We start from the raw sequence: 19,158 nt of genomic DNA, 5'->3' as shown, positions 1-19,158 counted from the left end.
ACTTTCGTTTGGTATTAGATGATTAAATGGACCCCGCTTATTTTTTTGTAATTGTTATGAATATATTTATTAGAGTAAAATGCATGGATAGTCCCTGTGGTTTTGCAAAATAACACCTATAGTCCCCAACTTTTGGAAATTACACCGGTGCTCCCTGTGGTTTGACAGTTAGTTACTCGGATAGTCCCTGGAGTGGATGTCCGTTAGTTTTCTCCGTTAAGTGGATGTGAAATGACAAAACTATCCTTCATCTTCTCCGGTCTATAAATAATAGGGAGGCTACCATACATGTGCCTTGGTAAATCAGCGCTTAACACGAAGCCACTGTTGATGATTCACACGCGCTATTCTTCATCATAGTCTTCATCATCCTCATCCAACCTCGAGTCGACTCGTGCAAGACACCGGTCAATGGCCATCTTGTTGATTTCTGAAACCGACCACCCGGGATACTCACTGTTTGTAACTTCACTAGGCTCTACAGCTGGTGGCGGAGGTGGTTGTGATGGAGGTGCAGCTCCACCATCTGCAGTTGCATGCCCTACTATATTCTCATCAACACCAGCATTTAGATCAAGTCTCTGACACCTGTATTAGGAATAGGAATATGTCAACTGCGATTCAGATGAGGGCCATATTGAATTTAGGGTAGCAAAATCATTACAATCCCAATTCATTGTCAGGTGGGTGGTGGTTAATGGTGGGGGAAAAAAACAGAAAGGTGGGGGGTGGGTGGTGTCACACCACCAAATTCCACCATGCGGAGTATCACCGCTTGGAGGCGTGACATGACCAGGATCGAGCCACCAATCATATTGAACAACGTAATTAAGTAGATAAAACCAACCACAATACAATTAGTGACCAAAAGCTAGTTAACCAAGTTCAAATTAAACAGCGAAAGCATAAACGTAAGTCCAAAACATAAATTCGTAGTTCATAAGTTGAAATGGCCCTCAGCACCACATTGAAAGCACCCTTTGTTGTTACCTTGTTGTTGCTGCTGCTGGCGTTGATTTGGTGGGGCTTGCTGATGCTGCCGGTTCTGATTCGCTGGACGCTGACTCCTGCAATCCCTTGCAACATGACCAGGCTTGTTGCACCGATGACATTTGCCTTTACTACATGGCCCGCTGTGGTGCAAGTTGCAGTGATTACATTTGGGGTGATTCCCCCTGTATCCACCCTGCCATTGATTTCCAGAAGGCTGCTGACCGGGGCTCCTATGGTCCTCAGTCCTTCGTTGCTGGGACTGAGACTGAACAGAGGTAGAGCCTTTGCCCGAATTTCCATCCCATTTTCGCTTGTTATCATTGGGAGCATCAGAAGTAGTAGAGCTAATACGCTTGGGCAGCCTGTTCTGCTCAACTGCCTGATCAGTGAGACGATGAGCCAACTTGATGATTTGCTGTATGGTGCCAAGATTAGCTGAGGTTACGTGACTCTGAATCTCTGGTACAAGACCCTTGAGGTACAGCTCAATACGTTTGATGGGAAGGTCCACCATTGTAGGACACAGGATGGCCAGCTCGTTTGACCTCTTCGTGTATGCCTCGATCTCAGACCCCGTCATCTTCAAATTGAAAAATTCCACTTCCAGCTTGTGGATGTCGTCACGACTGCAGTACTCTTCCTTGATCAATTCCTTGAAGTCATTCCATGGGGTGGCATTAGCAACCGCCAACCCAAGCAGTTGAACCTGTGCTTTCCACCAGGTTAACGCAGCACCTTCCAGCGTCCCAGTAGCAAATTTCACCCTACGATCTTCAGGGCATTCACACATCTCGAAAACAGACTCGAGCTTCTCGAACCAGTGAAGAAGACCTACAGCTCCTTCTGTGCCGCTGAAAGTACTAGGTCAGCAGTCCATGAATGTTTTGAACGTACACACAGGAGGCTGTGCAGGTTGGCCTGTCGCGTGAGAGCGAAAAGACAAGATTAAACACAAGAGTTGGTTTGCGAGGGTAGGTCTAAACGACCTAAGATGGGTTGATATGGCATGTTATACCTCCTGCAGGAACAACTGCGAGTGCCTCAGCAACTCGTTCATTGATCAAAGCCGTCAGCTGGGCTTGAGTTAGGTTGATACGTCCTCCGCGTCCGTTCATGATCTTCTCAATGAAGCAACGTAAGTGAGGAAAGTGTCGCGAAAGTGTGTAAGTGTGGGACGACAGTAGAGAGTAAGCACACAAGGTTCAAATAGCAATTATCACGTTAACTAATGCACAATGTGAACTATCTAACGGACAATATAATATGAATCATGCCACCTATTGTGTCGAGTCTTGCACGTGGAGTGAAACGTCGTTGTGGATCGTTAAGCACTGTACAGGTTATAGTCTGGTTTTGTCAAAAGCTTTTCTCTTTTTAAAACCAAGTTCACTATATATAACCAATGGCTCTGATACCAATCTGTCACACCCCCAAATTCCACCATGCGGAGTATCATCGCTTGGAGGCGTGACATGACCAGGATCGAGCCACCAATCATATTGAATAACGTAATTAAGTAGATAAAACCAACCACAATACAATTGGTGACCAAAAGCTAGTTAACCAAGTTCAAATTAAACAGCGGAAGCATAAACGTAAGTCCAAAACCTAAATTCGTAGTTCATAAGTTTAAAGACCCAAAACATAAATTTCATAAGTTCATAAAGTTTATTTATTGAGTACGGGACATAACAGTTCGCATCCCACAACGACCACCTCCATGTGCAAGCCCCATAGCATCTAGCGACCTGCAAAGCATGTAACAACGAGTCAACAACAAAGTTGAGTGAGTTCACGGTTGGTTGTCCATTTTAGAGTTGTTTCCAAAAACGTAGTTTAATCTTAATCAGCTATCCAGCCGTGGGGGTTACCCCATAGTTCGAAAACGTTTATTAGTTAACCATCCCATGTCCACCTTCCCTGGCTATCCAGCCCGGCACTCCGGCCGTGGGGGCTACCCCATTATTTAAACTACCAGACTCGTTTATCATATCGACTACTAACGAAAATTAATTGTGCCCTAGTGTCGGTGTCTATCATCACCAACGTGCCATAGTCCATTAGTACACACCCGTCCGACTGGCACGGTATGAGGTTTGTTAAACCTAATAGCACTATTAACTAATGACCCGCTCGCCATAGCCTCGGCGATTAAGTCGATATAAAGGGAGGGACTTCGCTGATAGAGTTCTAGTCCAGTAAGTCTAATTTCGTCCCAACAGGACGAGGAATTCTCATTCCTGAACACGTCCCAAGGACGAGGAATCCTTATTCCTGAACCCATTCCCATTCCCACCGGGAATTTCCATGCTTTGTAGAAAAGTGTGAACTCACGTCGGTTTGCTCGGTTAGATTAGTTACTCTAATAATCAGGAAATCAAGCACATCCTAATAATGTACAGATAACAATCAATTTCTCATGCACAACACGTATGGTTTATCTACCCATTTCTTTTATCACATATCACATAATTTAAACGTCAACTCACTCTGTTAAGTTATATATTATTTTACCCATTTCTTTTATCACGTATGGTTTATCTACCCATTTCTTTTATCACGTATGGTTTATCTACCCATTTCTGCACTTGTTTATTTACCAAGAATGTGATTAGTTTATGTAAGATCCAAGTTTTAGTAAAACTCATATTTTTAACTTGGTTCTTTTGAAAAACCACTCATGGATCTTTAGATCTACATGATTATAACCTACTTTGTTCTTTATTTTTCAAGAAATCACCCATTCATTCAAGTTCATAGTTTATGTGTGGATGATTCCATCATCCTACATTATTCTTACTTTCTCATCTTGCTAGATCATGTTTTTAATCATGATCTAGCAAGATTACATGATGACCAACATCATTTCTACAAACCAACAATTATTTCAACACTTAAACAACATTATTTCTTCATATTTAAAGCTTATGTTCAAGTTTTAACTTTATGTTCTCTAGTGTTCTTGATGTTCTTCACATTTACCATCATGTTTCATACTTTAACCACCTCCATAGAATGTAAAATGAGTAGATCTAAGAGACTTACCACTAGCTCAAAGCTATGAGAGTTCAAGTGAAGAAAAGTGGTGGATAAAAGAAGATAAGAGAGGTCCTTCAACTTCCGAACACACCGAGCTTCGTTGTATGCCTTCTATCACCTATGTATGGCCTTAGAATGCTTGCAAATGATCAAGTGATGGTGGTGGTGGTGCTCCTGGGTTCGGCCGAGATCAAGAAGGGAGGGAGGGAGAGAGAATGATGGTGTTGTTAGTGTGGTGATGATGATGGAAGTTATGAGCTCTTGGTACATACTTATATCCATGTTCTAGTATTAACTTATGTGTAATATGTTTCAAATGGACCAACAAGATCACTTAAACAATTCAAAGAAAATCAAGGGTGGGGCCCTTGTCTAGAACCGGTTATGGGGGGGGTGGCTTAGTTGATTTGCAATGGGTGGTTAGTTGATTTAGTTAGAAATCAAGTGCTTAGTTAGTGCATTATGGTGTATTATTAAATATATAGTGTGTTAAGGTGTCCGGGGACCCTAACTAGCTCAGAAAAATAAAAACAATGTGTTTGACAATATTTTTGTGTTCCGGGTAAAGTCTGGTTGTTCGGTTGGGTGTTGTTCCGTTAAAGTGCTTAATTAATCCGTAAGGTGTCTTTTATAATACTTTTTGTGACACATTTATTTCTCAACCCTGAGGAAAGCATACCGGACTATTTAGTAACTTTTTCGTACACTACTAGTATGTTAACAAGCACATGTAAGTATAACACAGAAATTAGAAAGCAGTTAATGCCTATACACCAATTTAGGAGGAAACCTAATAAATCTTGGGAAAAAACCCCTTTGTGGGAATCGAACCCATGACCTAATGGTCATAAGTCTTATCCCACCATCAAGATACCACTAGGCTATAATGCTATAACTCTTAGAAAGAATTTCTTATATGTATATATCTTGTAACTACATTTACATATAACCGAAAACTTTATTATTTCAAATATGCGTTTTGAGTTCCTAAATTGTGTAGATGTTGTTAATTAATTATTATAAATAAAATTTTCTTTTGGATTCAATGGTAAATAATGAAATTTGGAAATATAAAATGAATGAGATCATACGATTAATTAGTAACACTTTTATTTAACACCTTAGAAGAAAATTGAAATCCTATTTTTTTTCTTTCACAAATTGCATAAGGTTACATTAGTGTTTGACACTTTAGGATTACATCTTTCATATGGAATTATTAGTGTTAGCAAGATAGATTTTTTTTATGATTAGTGAGAAGGTTATCTTCTGTTTAGTTTTATTTCCATTTTTGTGATGAGATGCGTTAGGTTTTATCACACTTTGAACCTATTATCATGAATTTAACTTGAAAATTTAGCTTTATGAAATACAGAGAAAATTGTTTTTAATCTATTTCTTTTGCTTTTACTTCAATAGCATATGCTTGAATGATATCAATGATCAAACCATATTGACATATTATAAAAGTCGATATGATCTTTTATTACACCTAAAGTGCATTATCTAAATTGTTCATTCATGAACCAACATTGTTTTATAACATGTGTATTAACTAAATTGCATAATATTTCAATGTTAATTAAACCATCTAAGATGTTAACAACTGAGCATCATATTATCACGTATTATTTGGTGTAAGTAATAGGTTACCTTATTTCATATTATATTATATTATATTATATTTTATTGGTGTAAGTAATAGGTTACCTTATTTCATATTATATTATATTATATTTTATTGACGTTTCTATGTTTTTAGGGAGAGTGACAAATATTTTATATGCATGTAATTGGTTATGCCAAGATAGGTTAATGCATGTTTTATATATTTTGCTTGAAAGTGATGGATAAATTATTGTGAATGTTGGTTTTGGTTTAAGAACTAGAACCTTGTATTCCGGGCACAATTTAATGCTTTAAATTATGTGTTAAACATATTAAAAAGTTCATGAAAACCAATAAAGAGCGAGTTTGTTTTAAGGCTATAGGATTGGATATTTGTTTTTCAAGTTTTCTCTTTTAGTTACCACTTGCATCTGTTGTTGGATATGTCATTCTAAAGGGAAATCAAGCGAAAAAGTTTTCATAAAGTTTTATTATACCTTATCTATGGTAACGTGTTATAATATCATGTATTGTATATTATGTACTAGGTTAGAACCCCGTGTATTACACGGGTTGACTAAACGTAATTTTTTATACTAAATAATAAAAAAAAATATTTTTAAAAACCTCGTTTATTACACGGTTTGAATAAATATAATTTTATATATTTAAAAAATAAAAAAAGTTATATCTTTAAAAACTCCGTGTATTGTACGTGTTGAATAAATGTAATTATATATACAAAATAATAAAAAAAAAGTTGAATAAATATAATTTTGTATACTAAAACTCTCACATACTTAATTATAGATAATTATTATTTAGTTTAAATTTAATACACTATTTATAAAACTAAATGTATTCACGCATAAATTAAGAAAAAGAAAACAAAAATAGGCTAGGCTTGTGCAATCTAACATGTACAAACATAAGGTAAATGGAGAAAATAATTTCACATACAACATATTTCATAAATAGTGTTTTTTTTTTTTTCATTTAATAAGCATAGTATATGTTTAAAGACATATAATTGAATTAACATTCATCAATAAATAAAAAAAAGTTAATATACGGTTGAGAAAAAATTAAATATGTTTTAAAAATAACTTAACAGGATTTATAAATGTCACATCAAAGTTCATTTTAAAGACATGTATTGACAACTCAACGTTTTAATAGATAACATAAATTTATTTAACCCGTATAATAAATGGTTTTATTTAGTTCATGCAATACACATCTTTTTTTAAGCATAATTTCTTTTTTTTTTGACCTAGTAAATATTTAAAGAAATATAGGGGAGGAGTTCGGTGACTTCAACAGAAAAAAGGAGGATAAAAGATCTAAATTTTAGGATGGTTTATTTAAATTAGTCTAGGAGATATAATAAAAGATATGTCTATTAGTTTAAAAAAAGAGTAAACTGCCATTTTGGTCCCCGTGGTTTGGGCACTTTTGTCATTTTAGTCCAAATCTCAAACTTTTTACATCTGGGTCCATGTGGTTTGCATTTTGTTGCCATTTTAGTCCAAAATCCAAAAAACCCTCTATTTTGACTGTTGAAAACTGATTATTTTGTCCTTTAGTGCAGGGGCATTTTGGTCATTCTGATTTTACTCTTCTAATAAATTAAAACAAAATTAATTATATAATATATAATATATATATATATATAACCCTCGATCTCTCTCTCTCACTAAAACAACACAGATACACACACACACTCTCTCTCTCTCAGTTCTCTCACTCTCTCTACACAGATCCGGTGGTGGACGGACGGCGAAGACCTGTATCTCTCCTCCATCCTTCTTTCTTTTCAGATCTGCAAATAGGGGGTGGTTGACGATGACTGATTATGATGATGATGACTGATGATGATGGACGGTGATTATGATGATGATGTAAGGGGGTGGTTGACGACGGTAGTGGAGGTGGTTATGGTGTGGCTCGGGTTTGGGTTTGGGTTTGCTTTGAGTTTGGTGAAGGTGGTGACGGCGGCAACTCCGGTGATAGGGATACATCGTCTGGTAAGTGATAATGTGAGTATTTGGGGATTTTGGGTGTTTTATGAAGTTTCTAGTGAATATTTGGGGATTTTGAGTTTTTGTTTCTAGTGAATATTTGGGGATTTTGGGTGGTTACGGTGGTGGATTTGAGGGTTTTTCATGGTGGGTTTTCGGATTTGAGGGGTTTTCACGATGGTTGTGGTGGCAGGTGGATGGTGGTGTTGGTGGTTGCAGGTTGGGTGGTGGTGGCAGGTGGGTGGTGGTGACGGTGGTTGTGGTGGTGGTCGGTGGGTAATGTGGGGATGGGAGTGGGTGATGGCAGGTGGCGAGATTGAGAGGTGGTGTAGAGAGATGGGGGCGGTGGTGGTAGATGGGGGCGATGGTGGTGGTGCTATAGAGAGAAGGGGGTAAACGAGGAAGGAGTTGTGGGTGTGACTGTTGGATGGGACGACGCCGGAGTGGCGGTGGTGAGAAGGGAGAGGAGGTGGCGGTGGTGGTGGTGCTATAGAGAGAGAGAAGAGAGAGAGAGAGGGAGGAGGTGGTGGTGGTGCTATAGAGAGAGAGAAGAAAGAGAGAGTTGATCTGGGTTTTGAGAGAGAAGAGAGAGAGTGCAGCTCAATAAATGAACTTTAAATGAAATTTAAATGAAATTTACAGCAAATGAAATTTAAATGAATTTACAATAAATGAAATTTAAAAAATGACCAAAATGCCCCTGCACTAAAGGACAAAATAATCAGTTTTCAACAGTCAAAATAGAGGGTTTTTGGATTTTGGACTAAAATGGCAACAAAATGCAAACCACAGGGACCCAGATGTAAAAAGTTTGAGATTTAGACTAAAATGGCAAAAGTGCCCAAACCACAGGGATCAAAATGGCAGTTTACTCTAAAAAAATTAAAACAATATATATGAGATTGCTCCATAGAATGACACGTGTCCCTCATATGGTTTCTTTTATTATATAGTACTAGCGGTAAGACCCGTGTGCAAACACGGGTCGTTTCTTAGAAAACCATGCATAACATATTTTGATAGAAAGTATAGATAAATGTGTTGATATTGTAATTTTTAGTTTAAGGCTAATAGTGATACCCATCTGTAATTTCTAGTTTAAAGATAGGTATTGTTATCCACCAAGAAATCAAGATTAGAATTAAAACTTATATAAGTTGCATGTGATGTAATTAAATTAACGAACGATGGTAAGTAACTGACAGAAGATGATGAAAGGAAATAGCATTAGTATTCAACCACTGTTTGACCAAAGTCAAACCACTGTTTCTAAAAAAAGTCTGTTTGACCAAAGCCTGTTTGACCAAAGTCAAACCACTATTTCTAAAAAAAGTCTGTTTGACCAAAGCCTGTTTGACAAAAGTCAAACCACTGTTTGCAAAACTATGATTCTTAGTGGTTCAAAAGTCTGCTTGACCAAAGTCAAACCACTGTTTGATCAAAGTCAAACCACTGTTTGACCAATGTCAAACCACTGTTTGACCAATGACAAACCACTGTTTTCTCCACAGAACACTGTTTAACCCAATAGTGATTTCAAACATATGTTTTCATCCATCTGTTAACCAAATTCACTACTTTACTTTCATCCTTATTACATATGTATCAAATGCATAAGCAGTAAATAATAAACAATACATTAGAAAGACTATAAAAAACGATCAAGTTTAGCGGAGTCACCAACAATAACAGATGTCGCTCGAAGTCGTGCTTCTAGACTAAGATTTGGTATCATTTTCAACCCTCCGTTCAATTTCGTTCTTTTATCAGCTGCCGCCTTATCTCTCGCCACATCTATACCAACTATTCCCACCAAAACCGAAAACTGCTCATCTTGCTTTTTTATCAACGCCTCAATTATCTTCACTAACCCTTCTATTTGCTCAACCCATAATGAATCTATACTATATAATAAAAGAAACCAACTTTGGGACACTTGTCATCATATTATCCCATGTCTTATAGATAATTATTATTTAAGTTTAATCTCTTCTTATTAATTATGGATAACCCTCCTATGAAATATTATTTAGTTTAATATCTTATAGATAATTATTATTTAATTTAATCTGTTCTAAATAATTATAGATAACTCTTCTACTAAATATTATTTTGTTTAATCTCTTCTAGTTAACTATAGATAATTATTATTTAATTTAAATTTAATATATACTTCTTATGTATAATATAATTTATTTGAGTTTCTATATCATATGACAAACACATACTTTTATTTGTAATATACAAATTTACTCTTATTCTGTTCGATTACCAAATAAACAAAAATTAATATTAAATCTTATTCTACTTTAAATGTCGAATAGAATACTTATATTTTTCTAATAAAATATTATTCTTAAATTTAAATTGTTAATTTAAGATATTTTTAAATAACCAAATTATTTATCACTAAAATCAAACTTTGTATTAATATATTATTTATTTTTATTTTCATTATTAAAAAAAATATTATATCTATTTTATTACATAATTTTAAACAAATTGTATATAATTTCAATATTACTTTATATATAAAATTATATTTATTACGGGCTTTTTAAATGTAATTTATATTTTATCACTCAAATGGCTGTTTATTTGCTTCTTGAATAACATGTTTGACCACTGTAGTTTCTTTTCAATAATTATCTCCGCAATCACCATATCTATCGTGTACCGATTATACCTATTAGTTTTTTTTAAATATAATTTTCTTATTTTTTGGTATATAAAATCATTTTTATTCAAGTCGTGTAATACACGAGGGTTTTAAACATATAACTTTTTTTTATTATTTGATAAACATTATTACATTTATTCAACCCATGTAATACACGTGGTTTTAAAGATATAACTTTTTTATTATTTGATATATAAAATTACATTTATTCAACCTGTACAATATGGTTCTTATAGATATAACTTTATTATTTAATATATAAAATTATATTTATTCAACCCGTGCAATAAAGGAGGTTTTTAAAGATATATTGTTTTATTATTTAGTATATAAAATTTATTTATTCAACCCGTGTAATACACGAGGTTATAACCTAGTTTTATTAGATAAAGCAATTTACATAACTAAACTAATTACCAGGAACAGACAGAACGACGACATACCAAGTGACTCTAACAAATACTCAAGAGCCTTGCCTTTGTCCCACTTGATTGTGCGCCTCATCTCCAACACCTACAACGTTTAAATTTAGCAAAACCAATAGTAAGATTTTTGTCTTCCAATATATAAATTAAAAAGAATTTAAAAATGAATTATGTGAAATGACGTATCTAACCTTCCTTCTTTGGGAGAACCGGAGCTTCGGGTAGTGTTTGAGCACTGATCTCCCTTGGGCAGCTAACTCGCTCCATTTCTTCTCTTCAACGCATCGGAAATGCACAGACAAACAAAACTTATTGTTTTCCACTTTTGCCCCTGGTGTCGATTTTGTTTTCTCTATGAGTAATCCATACACCTAAAAACATCAACATTTGTTTCCCAAAAAGAAAAAACCACAGAAATATATTTTCATTTTTTTAAAAAATTCCAAGAAACCATGAAGAAAGACGCACCTCATCAATCATGGGCAAATATTCACTCGTTCATAGACTCGTCAAGTCCTTGCGTAGAAGTTTCCGACAACCGGGTTTAAACGAACTGAATTTGAATCTGAATTGACATTGTTACGCAGACCTGAAAGCTGAATCAGTTCTTTTGCAGAGAGTTGCTTATTCGCAAAACTGTCCAGTCGTTGTTTAGTTCATCCGTAGAACTATTCGTTCACTGAAACACTTTCTTTCGCTGTGCAGAATTAAAGAACATATTCGCTGCAGAATCCAGTAATCATTCGCTGCTGAATAGCCCAGAACTACGCTGCATTAACGTTCACTTGCAGAAGTTTATTCGCAGTCCTGAAAGCTCGAGATTCAAGTTTTGTTTGCGCAGTCCTGAAAGTTGGTTCATACGCTGATATAAAATTTCATTCGCAGATTCAGTAACGTAATTTGTTGACACAGAATTGATCGAAATCTGTCCGTTTAATTTGAGCCTCTACCTCTCAAAAAACTGAATAGTTCAAATAATTATACAAAACATGAACAAAACTTTACCTTAAAACCAATGTTTTCGTAATCGGACAGGGCCAGCCGGTCGGATAGGTAACCGCACCCATCATTGGTTGCTTTTGTACTGCAGCGAATAGGCTGCTGGATCTGCATAACAGCAAACTGAATTATCAATTTTTAATAATTATTTACACTTAAACTAAAATTATTTCTTCAAATATCAAGATATTACTATACATCCTCGCTCAAATTATTCTTTGGTGGTATCAACTACCATGACCATTAAGTGGGATTCAAGGGACCACTAATAATGATTGATGAATTTACCAATTACATAAACAACTGATTTTATAATCGAATCAAATACGTATAATAATGATTGATGAATTTACCGGAGAATACGAGAGAATTATGACCGACTTGAGAATGATAATCGCTATTGTTTTTAAAATTACCAACGGGGCGAAGAACAATCCCTGGAAACTCGGTGTCCATTGCTACGTACGGAAAATCATCAACAATACCTCGAATCAACGTGAATTCTTCTTCCAGATTGTCATTGCATACCTCGCGAATCTGAATAGAATCGCCTTTTGGTAGAAGCGACATTTCTCAATACGATTATTCAGATATATTGCAGAGATTCAACATAAACCTATCAAGATCTGGAAAATTACATGACGAATAATCAATAACTAATAATCAACATCGAGTAATTCAACAAAAGCAACATTTCTAGATACAATTATTGAAATCTATTGTAGAATTCAACATAAACCAGTTTCTAACGATTTAAGATATGTAGTTGGAGCATTTCTACTTACTTGAATTTATGCGCGTGTTTATTTGTATTTGTTTCCTTCTGTTTTGCTACTTCAAGATTTTAGATTTTGTAGATAATCTAACTTTAAGAATTTGGTTGATAAGAGCCTGCAGTGGTTGTCAAGACAATGCATTATTTACATCTTTTGACTTGGTGTTCTAAATTGACTCGTTTATATATGGATAAGAGCGATTTAGGTTATGCTTTATTTACCGGGTCAAATAGCTTGAGCTAAAAAAGTATGATTAAAAGAAGCAGGTTAAATGCCTCGAATAGGTTAAAGAATTCGAAAATTCATTTTAAACTTACTTAGATGTAAACCTTTCACATAATAAAGTTTAAAGTTTTATTGTAAGTAGTATTATATGTAGTTCTTATCCACTGGATCTTCAATTCTAAACACCTAAACTTGATTTTAAAAAGCATGCATCAGATGCGAAAAAACTCACTCCAGGCTAATGTAAATACAACCAAAGGATCCTCTCGTATGCTCTCGCCTCACCTCGGCTTTCAAGACTAAACGTGCACTTTTTAAACTCAAGCGCCTGAAAATCTGCTAGACTGCTACTGAGTTAAGCTACTTAAGAATTGCAGTCCGCATAAACTTGGGGCTAGTGACCCAGATTATGAATAAAATATTACAAGTCTAGCATTTGGCTTCGTATTATTTCCACTGAAAATGTTGGTTAAGAAGTGATTTAAAGTGAATAATACACAACACTGCATTCAACAACCCCTTTTGGCAGAGATAGGAAGCTCACCTTCCAAGGTCAAGCTGTTAATCTGTAGTGCCAGAGCGATTAAGGAAGCAACTTGTTTGTAATCGATAACCGATATATCGTCGATAATAACTGCATAGCATCCAAATATTCAATTAACATATGACTTATGAACACGAACCGCCACCTGATCCATTTTTGGGTTGCTGGAATCTGTAACTGGCGCAATGCATAAGTATATAACATATGAAGATGTTTTCAGATATAGCAATTACATTAATGCCGTAGTGACATTGATATAACAGATGAAGTCAAAATTCAAACTTCAAAGAGGTAAATGCCTTAGTTAAAACAACAGCAATATCACATAAATGATTTTTTCTGACTCGGATATGGCAAAAAAAAAAAAAAAATAACACAGATTGCATGCGCAGTTAAGAACGTCTAGAACTTCCAAATGCAATTACATAAAGTCATAAATGCCTTGAAGAACTTGTTTATTTACAAAACAACAGTCAAAAGAACTTTACCTCTGTTGAATCAGCCACTCTATCTTGATTCCTCATCTACATATTCTTGATTCAAATCTTGATTCCTCATCTAAACCCGATGAATACGATGATGAATCATCAGATAATCTCTGGGACGCAATATACCTAATAATTTTATCCACAAATTATAACGGTAAGTTTGTATATCACAATCAACTAACCCTAACAGAAACAACAAAATTAGTTTGAGCAAATAGACACATTAACTCTAACGGTGTGTTCCCGAGTTAAAAATCTCTCCCCTTCCCTCCCCTCCCCTCCCCTCCCCTCCATGTCTTTCCAAATTGGAAAGACTATTTTCAGGCAAAAAAAACCCCATTTTCCCTCCCCTCCCCCTGTTAAGTGGATCTCTGGAACACCATTTTTCCTCCCCTCCCCTCCCCTCCCCCTGTTAAGTAGATCTCTGGAACACAGCGTAAATGTACCTAAATACCTAATTTCATGACCTAATTAACTCACAGAAACTGTCTAATTCTCTAGTTAACAAATTCTAACTAAATCAAAAACCACAATCAACTAACCGTCAGACTGTTCATCATCTTTCTCGGTAAACTTCTTCACCGACTTCTTTGCCTTCGTAATCGCCTCTTCTTCCCGTTGTAGCCTCCTAATCGCATCCTGTGTGCTCTTAATCTTCTGAATTCGCACACTGGTCTGCGTCGAAGATCTGAAACAAAGCAATCGATGGAATTGAAAAGCCATTTGTAAAGAGTGATGTCTACCATCCTTTCTAGTCTTCACAGTCGCGATTAGGTTAAAATTATTAGGCATATTGTTTGAATTACCTGATGATTAAGTTATCAAACACCTCCTTGGCTTCCGACATGCTTGAAGAATTGGGATTTTTCTACAAAAGAAAAAAAAAAGAACTGAGACAACCAGGGATTAAAGTAGGAAATTAGGTATATTGATCGGTTTTTACAACAATGGCGCCATTGAAATAGATATATTGATTGGAATTGTGTACCTATCGGTATCGGAACTGGGAGAGATGCACTGTGGTTTGAATTTTGAATGTGAAGTCTTAATAATTATCTTATATATATGTGGAGTCACAATTTTGAATTTTGAATATGGAGCCATAATTTTGGATGTGGGCAGAGATTTTGAATATGGAGCCAAAATTTTGAATGGGCAGTGGTTTGATGCAGAAGTTTGAATTTATAACAGATGTTTGGAGGTTTGGAGGGACAGTGCTTTGAAAAGGTGAATGTGGGAGGGGTAGTGGTTTGATGGCAGTGTTTTGAAAATGTGAATGTGGGCCATCTTTGAATTTTAAAGTCTTTTAATATTTGGCATTATGATGTAATAATGACATAAAAAAAGCCTTGTTGGACAGCCTCTCCAGCTGACACATCAGCTTTTCTTATGTCACTGAAGTTTCTCCTTTTATAGAAAAGATAGATAGTATATTTTGAATTTGTGTATACTATAACTAGGTTTTTACCCGGGATTGCTTCCTGGGCTCGAGAAAATTACTTTTATTAAAAACTATTTATGATTAATACACCCTTAAAATCATACAAAAAGTATGACATATTGATGTTCCCGCTATAAGAAAAGTCGTAAAGTTTTCATAAACTTAATCACGAGTTGTGACATTGTAAGTAGACTTATTAACTTAAGTGCTTCACCATCATTTTCTAAACCAACATTTCCTTCACCAATGTCAAGTAGCCATTTGCTTCAGTTTTCAAACAAAGTGCCATGTTACATAAATTAGTGACATAAAAATAATATGATTTACTACAAGCCACCCGTGTAAAGTTGCAAGTGATAATTTAGTTTTTTATATTATACCTTATAACTTTCAAATAATATATCAATTCTGAAGGTGGTTCTTCGACTTCCAAAGTCAAATTAAAAAGGATAACAAATTCTATATAAGTGATTACATTTTTCTAGCATGGGGCAATCTTGTATCTTTAAGGTCTCTAATGAAGTCCAAGGTTGTCTAGTGCTTATCCTGCAATGGTCCAATATTCCCTAAGTTATCCTGCAAAAACCCTAATCGCCTTAAATCAATTTAATAACGTTTGTGTTCTGTACTTGTTTAACGCCGAGAATAAGGGTCATGTTCTCGTTTAAAAGGCGGGCCATGTTCGATTTGACCCATAAAAAAGCACTAACACGACTCATTTAAAAGGCGGGCCTTAAATCAATTTAATAACCTGTGTGTTCTGTACTTGACCCACATCGGTTGGCTTCGAGTTGCACATTTCAATCCGCAAACCCAATAAACCCACATGATTGACACCCAATAATCATTGTTTATCTAATTATCGTTTCAAACACACCTTCTTATTGACACCCAATAAGAAATACCCATCATGCGAAACTATACTCGAGAATCTTACTTACTGGAAATTGACAGATCATAACAACTTGTACCTAAAGATTCCAAAAACATTCATGTGATCTATATACCATTTTTGAAAAATAAAAAAATCAAAAATCAAATAGAGCTTTTAACTTCTGCCTAACAGTAAGACTTAGGTATATAAGACCATAGATTTACTTAAGTATACAAGACCATAGATTTAATTAACCATCACATATACAATTAATAGTTGATTTTAAAAGAACACAGCGATAGGCATCAGAAATTGAAAGCTTTGATTTCTAAAAAGATTGTATAAATAATAAACTTACCAAAAAGATTCACTTGCTCTCTTATCTGAAGGCTTCTTCCTCTTCAAACACAACTGTCGGCTCTCTACCAAGAAAAATCTGGCCGTCATAATCTTGCTTCCTATAGCACTGCTTCCAGTTAAAGCAATCTGTTTAAGAAACAAAACAATATTTGAATGTCCTTTTGGATTATAAAAGCACAAAATATGTTAAAAAAGAAACGTTTACTCAACCTTATCAACGTCAGGGTGAGCAGCCAAAGGAGTGTGACAACCGGTGATTTACGGCTTATAATTACGCGCAAAAACAGAGCATCGTGACATTATCTATATACTATTATATAATACATATAAGAGAGAGAGTGTTGAGATGTTGAAAATTAAGAGTTTTTAACCTTTAGTGGATATGTTATATCTATATATTCAAGCAGTTAAAAACTCTTTAAAGGCCCGGACATACAAAGGCGGGACAAAACAACCCTAATCACATTTCAAATTTCAAACCCACCACACACACACTGTCTCTCAAATTCCCTGTGAATGAAATCAGATCTGCGCATCAAAGAAGAAGAAGAACAATCTGTTGCTGATGCCGATTCAAGCTTCAATATATGAACCACAATTTCTTCTTTTACCTCTTTCTCTGTAAACATCACCACCTGGACAGTTCTGGTAAACTCGATCTAGGTTATCATACCAGTGACGCAGGCCGGCCAAACTAGGATTTCGACTCCCGATCTATTTCTGCACGTATGTTCTTCAGACAATCAAGGTAAGATTTGGTCAATTTGAGTTCGTATTTCTGTTGATTTTGTGTCTTGGGGAACTGAGATACGTTTTTTTTATTGGGTTGTTGAGGACTGATGAGGTAAATCCAGGTGATGGTAGGGTTGAGAAGTATTATATATGTAACTGTTTGAGGTCATAGGATGTAGAGAAGTAATTTATAAGTTGATAAAAAAAAGAAGAGAAAATTTGATGATTGTAATCAGACGTGTTTCTCTTAGTGGTTTAGATCCTTTGTTCCAGACACCTCTTAGTTGCAGATAAGGTAATTGTGTGATATTAATATTTTTCACAAGCAAATATGATGGTTACATTCTGCCAGAAGGTTAACAATAGAGCTATAGCTTCCATGAATCACTGGTAATATTTTACCTTTTTTAACAATTTCAAATCTATGAGAAGCTAGGTTTTTTCAAGGCTGTTGAAGTAAATGAGAAGCTCCACAGTTAGCATCAAATAGACAATACCAGCCACTCCTTTGAAATTGTGTAGCTCCATGTGTTTTGGGTTAAAGATTAGTATGTAGCTATTTATGTGGTAACTTTTTTTTTTTTTAATTTGATGGGTTTATCATTAAGAAATCCACATTTTTGCACATTTTGTTATTGTAATAATACTAATAAGTTGATATCTACATGTGTATTGTTTTATGGAGCAGGTCCAAAGCTTTAGGGAACCATTCTCCAGCACACAAGAATTCTAGCAAAATAAGGGTATCAGATCATTATCAAAATATAAAAGAATTGGGGAAGCTGCTACTCAGGTATCGTTTTTCAAAGTTCTTATTTAACAGTAGTGATATTGGTAAAATTTTATTCTGCTCTTGGTCATGAAAGACCAAATCAAAGCACAAAATATCACAAAATTTGTAGAAGTCTACTTTGGGAAGTTGGTTTTGCTGGGTATTAATGCTAAGAAGTTGAAAAATACCAACATTGGTCCATCGCCAGAGTCTGAGCTTAGATGAGCTGAACTTGAAGCACTAGGTCGAAGGTAAATTAGTGGGTCGGGTGATTAAGTGCCAGCCTGCCAGAATTTTTCTTATTTAATATATATGTTAATTGGTGTTTGTTTGCAGGATGTGCTGAGCTATATACCCCTTCATACCAAGGATAAAGCTAATATTATTGTGTGAATAGATTGATCCAGACGCAAGATGATTTATTGAACAACCGCCAGCCTGCCAGAATTCTCTATACTAATTTTATACACTTGGCTTACTGTTGCTCATATGTTTTATTGTATTCTATGCTTACTGTTGTTTGTTCTCGAATTGCAATTTGGCCGATTCGTTGATTGAAGTATCTTATTTTGGGTAGTTTTAGTTACACACGTGTCTTCTAATCGAAGGATATAAGATTTCAATGTTCAATATTGTTGAGACTAATTTTAAAGTGGTTGTGGTTGGACATGCGAACTGATTTAGTATAAGAAAACTTGACTTCATGACACTTAAGCTAACTTGCTTGTAAATAGGAAAGACCAACATAAATTTTTATTTCTATATGTTTGTTGTTTTGAATAGCAACATGTTAAGAAACGGAAAGAATTGACAATTGTCGCATTTTGATAGTTTGACTTCACATTGGATGGTAAATGGTTGTGCAACGAAATGATAAATTAAATGGCGAGTCTTAGATGCATATATGCATGTGTAAATTCAAATGTAATAAAGTAGGAGTCCTACAAATTTATGAGTAATTTAAAAAAATTGAACTAAATTAATTGAAATGCATATATCCAAGTGACCATGCTTTTTCAGGTTAAGGCACATATACAGAAACTTTATGTTCCAATTTCTGTCAGACATTTCACTTTAAAAAAGTTTGTAGACAACAGCTTGTACAAACACTTTCTTACATTTGACTTCTCAAATATTATACCTTGAATAGCTGTACAAACAACTTCTAGCATTTGTACCTT

General features: G+C 35.1%; 1 protein-coding gene and 2 long non-coding RNA genes across 12 annotated transcripts; 1 reads left to right on the top strand and 2 right to left on the bottom strand.

The window, feature by feature from the left end:
* Positions 1-344: 344 nt before the first annotated feature.
* LOC110913822 lies at positions 345-1,112 on the bottom strand. Its single transcript, XM_022158640.1, has 2 exons — positions 991-1,112; positions 345-588 (listed from the first exon to the last, which is right to left on the bottom strand). The coding sequence occupies exons 1-2, from the start codon at positions 1,110-1,112 to the stop codon at positions 345-347; spliced, it is 366 nt and encodes a 121-aa protein (XP_022014332.1).
* An 8,310-nt stretch (positions 1,113-9,422) lies between these two features.
* Positions 9,423-16,797, bottom strand: LOC110911798. 10 transcript variants are annotated; one of them, XR_004865287.1, is made up of 11 exons: positions 16,684-16,797; positions 16,472-16,599; positions 14,605-14,666; positions 14,341-14,486; positions 13,799-13,924; positions 13,311-13,481; positions 12,119-12,391; positions 11,772-11,873; positions 11,235-11,609; positions 10,958-11,137; positions 9,423-10,854 (listed from the first exon to the last, which is right to left on the bottom strand). It is a non-coding gene; the product is annotated as an uncharacterized LOC110911798 (long non-coding RNA). The 10 variants fall into 10 exon arrangements; XR_004865282.1 differs by lacking the exons at positions 16,472-16,599; positions 16,684-16,797 and adding exons at positions 12,551-12,656; positions 14,787-15,036; XR_004865288.1 differs by lacking the exons at positions 16,472-16,599; positions 16,684-16,797 and adding an exon at positions 14,787-15,035 and having other exon boundaries at positions 9,423-9,565; positions 10,785-10,854.
* A 144-nt stretch (positions 16,798-16,941) lies between these two features.
* Positions 16,942-18,609, top strand: LOC110909736. The gene is made up of 3 exons (XR_002575577.2): positions 16,942-17,221; positions 17,894-18,228; positions 18,314-18,609. It is a non-coding gene; the product is annotated as an uncharacterized LOC110909736 (long non-coding RNA).
* The last annotated feature ends 549 nt before the right edge of the window (positions 18,610-19,158 follow it).

Source organism: Helianthus annuus, chromosome 8 (assembly GCF_002127325.2).
Source record: "Helianthus annuus cultivar XRQ/B chromosome 8, HanXRQr2.0-SUNRISE, whole genome shotgun sequence".
NCBI classification, from domain to species: domain Eukaryota; kingdom Viridiplantae; phylum Streptophyta; class Magnoliopsida; order Asterales; family Asteraceae; genus Helianthus; species Helianthus annuus.
Note: the sequence above shows the minus strand (reverse complement) of the source record. Positions and strands in the feature narration are given on the sequence as shown.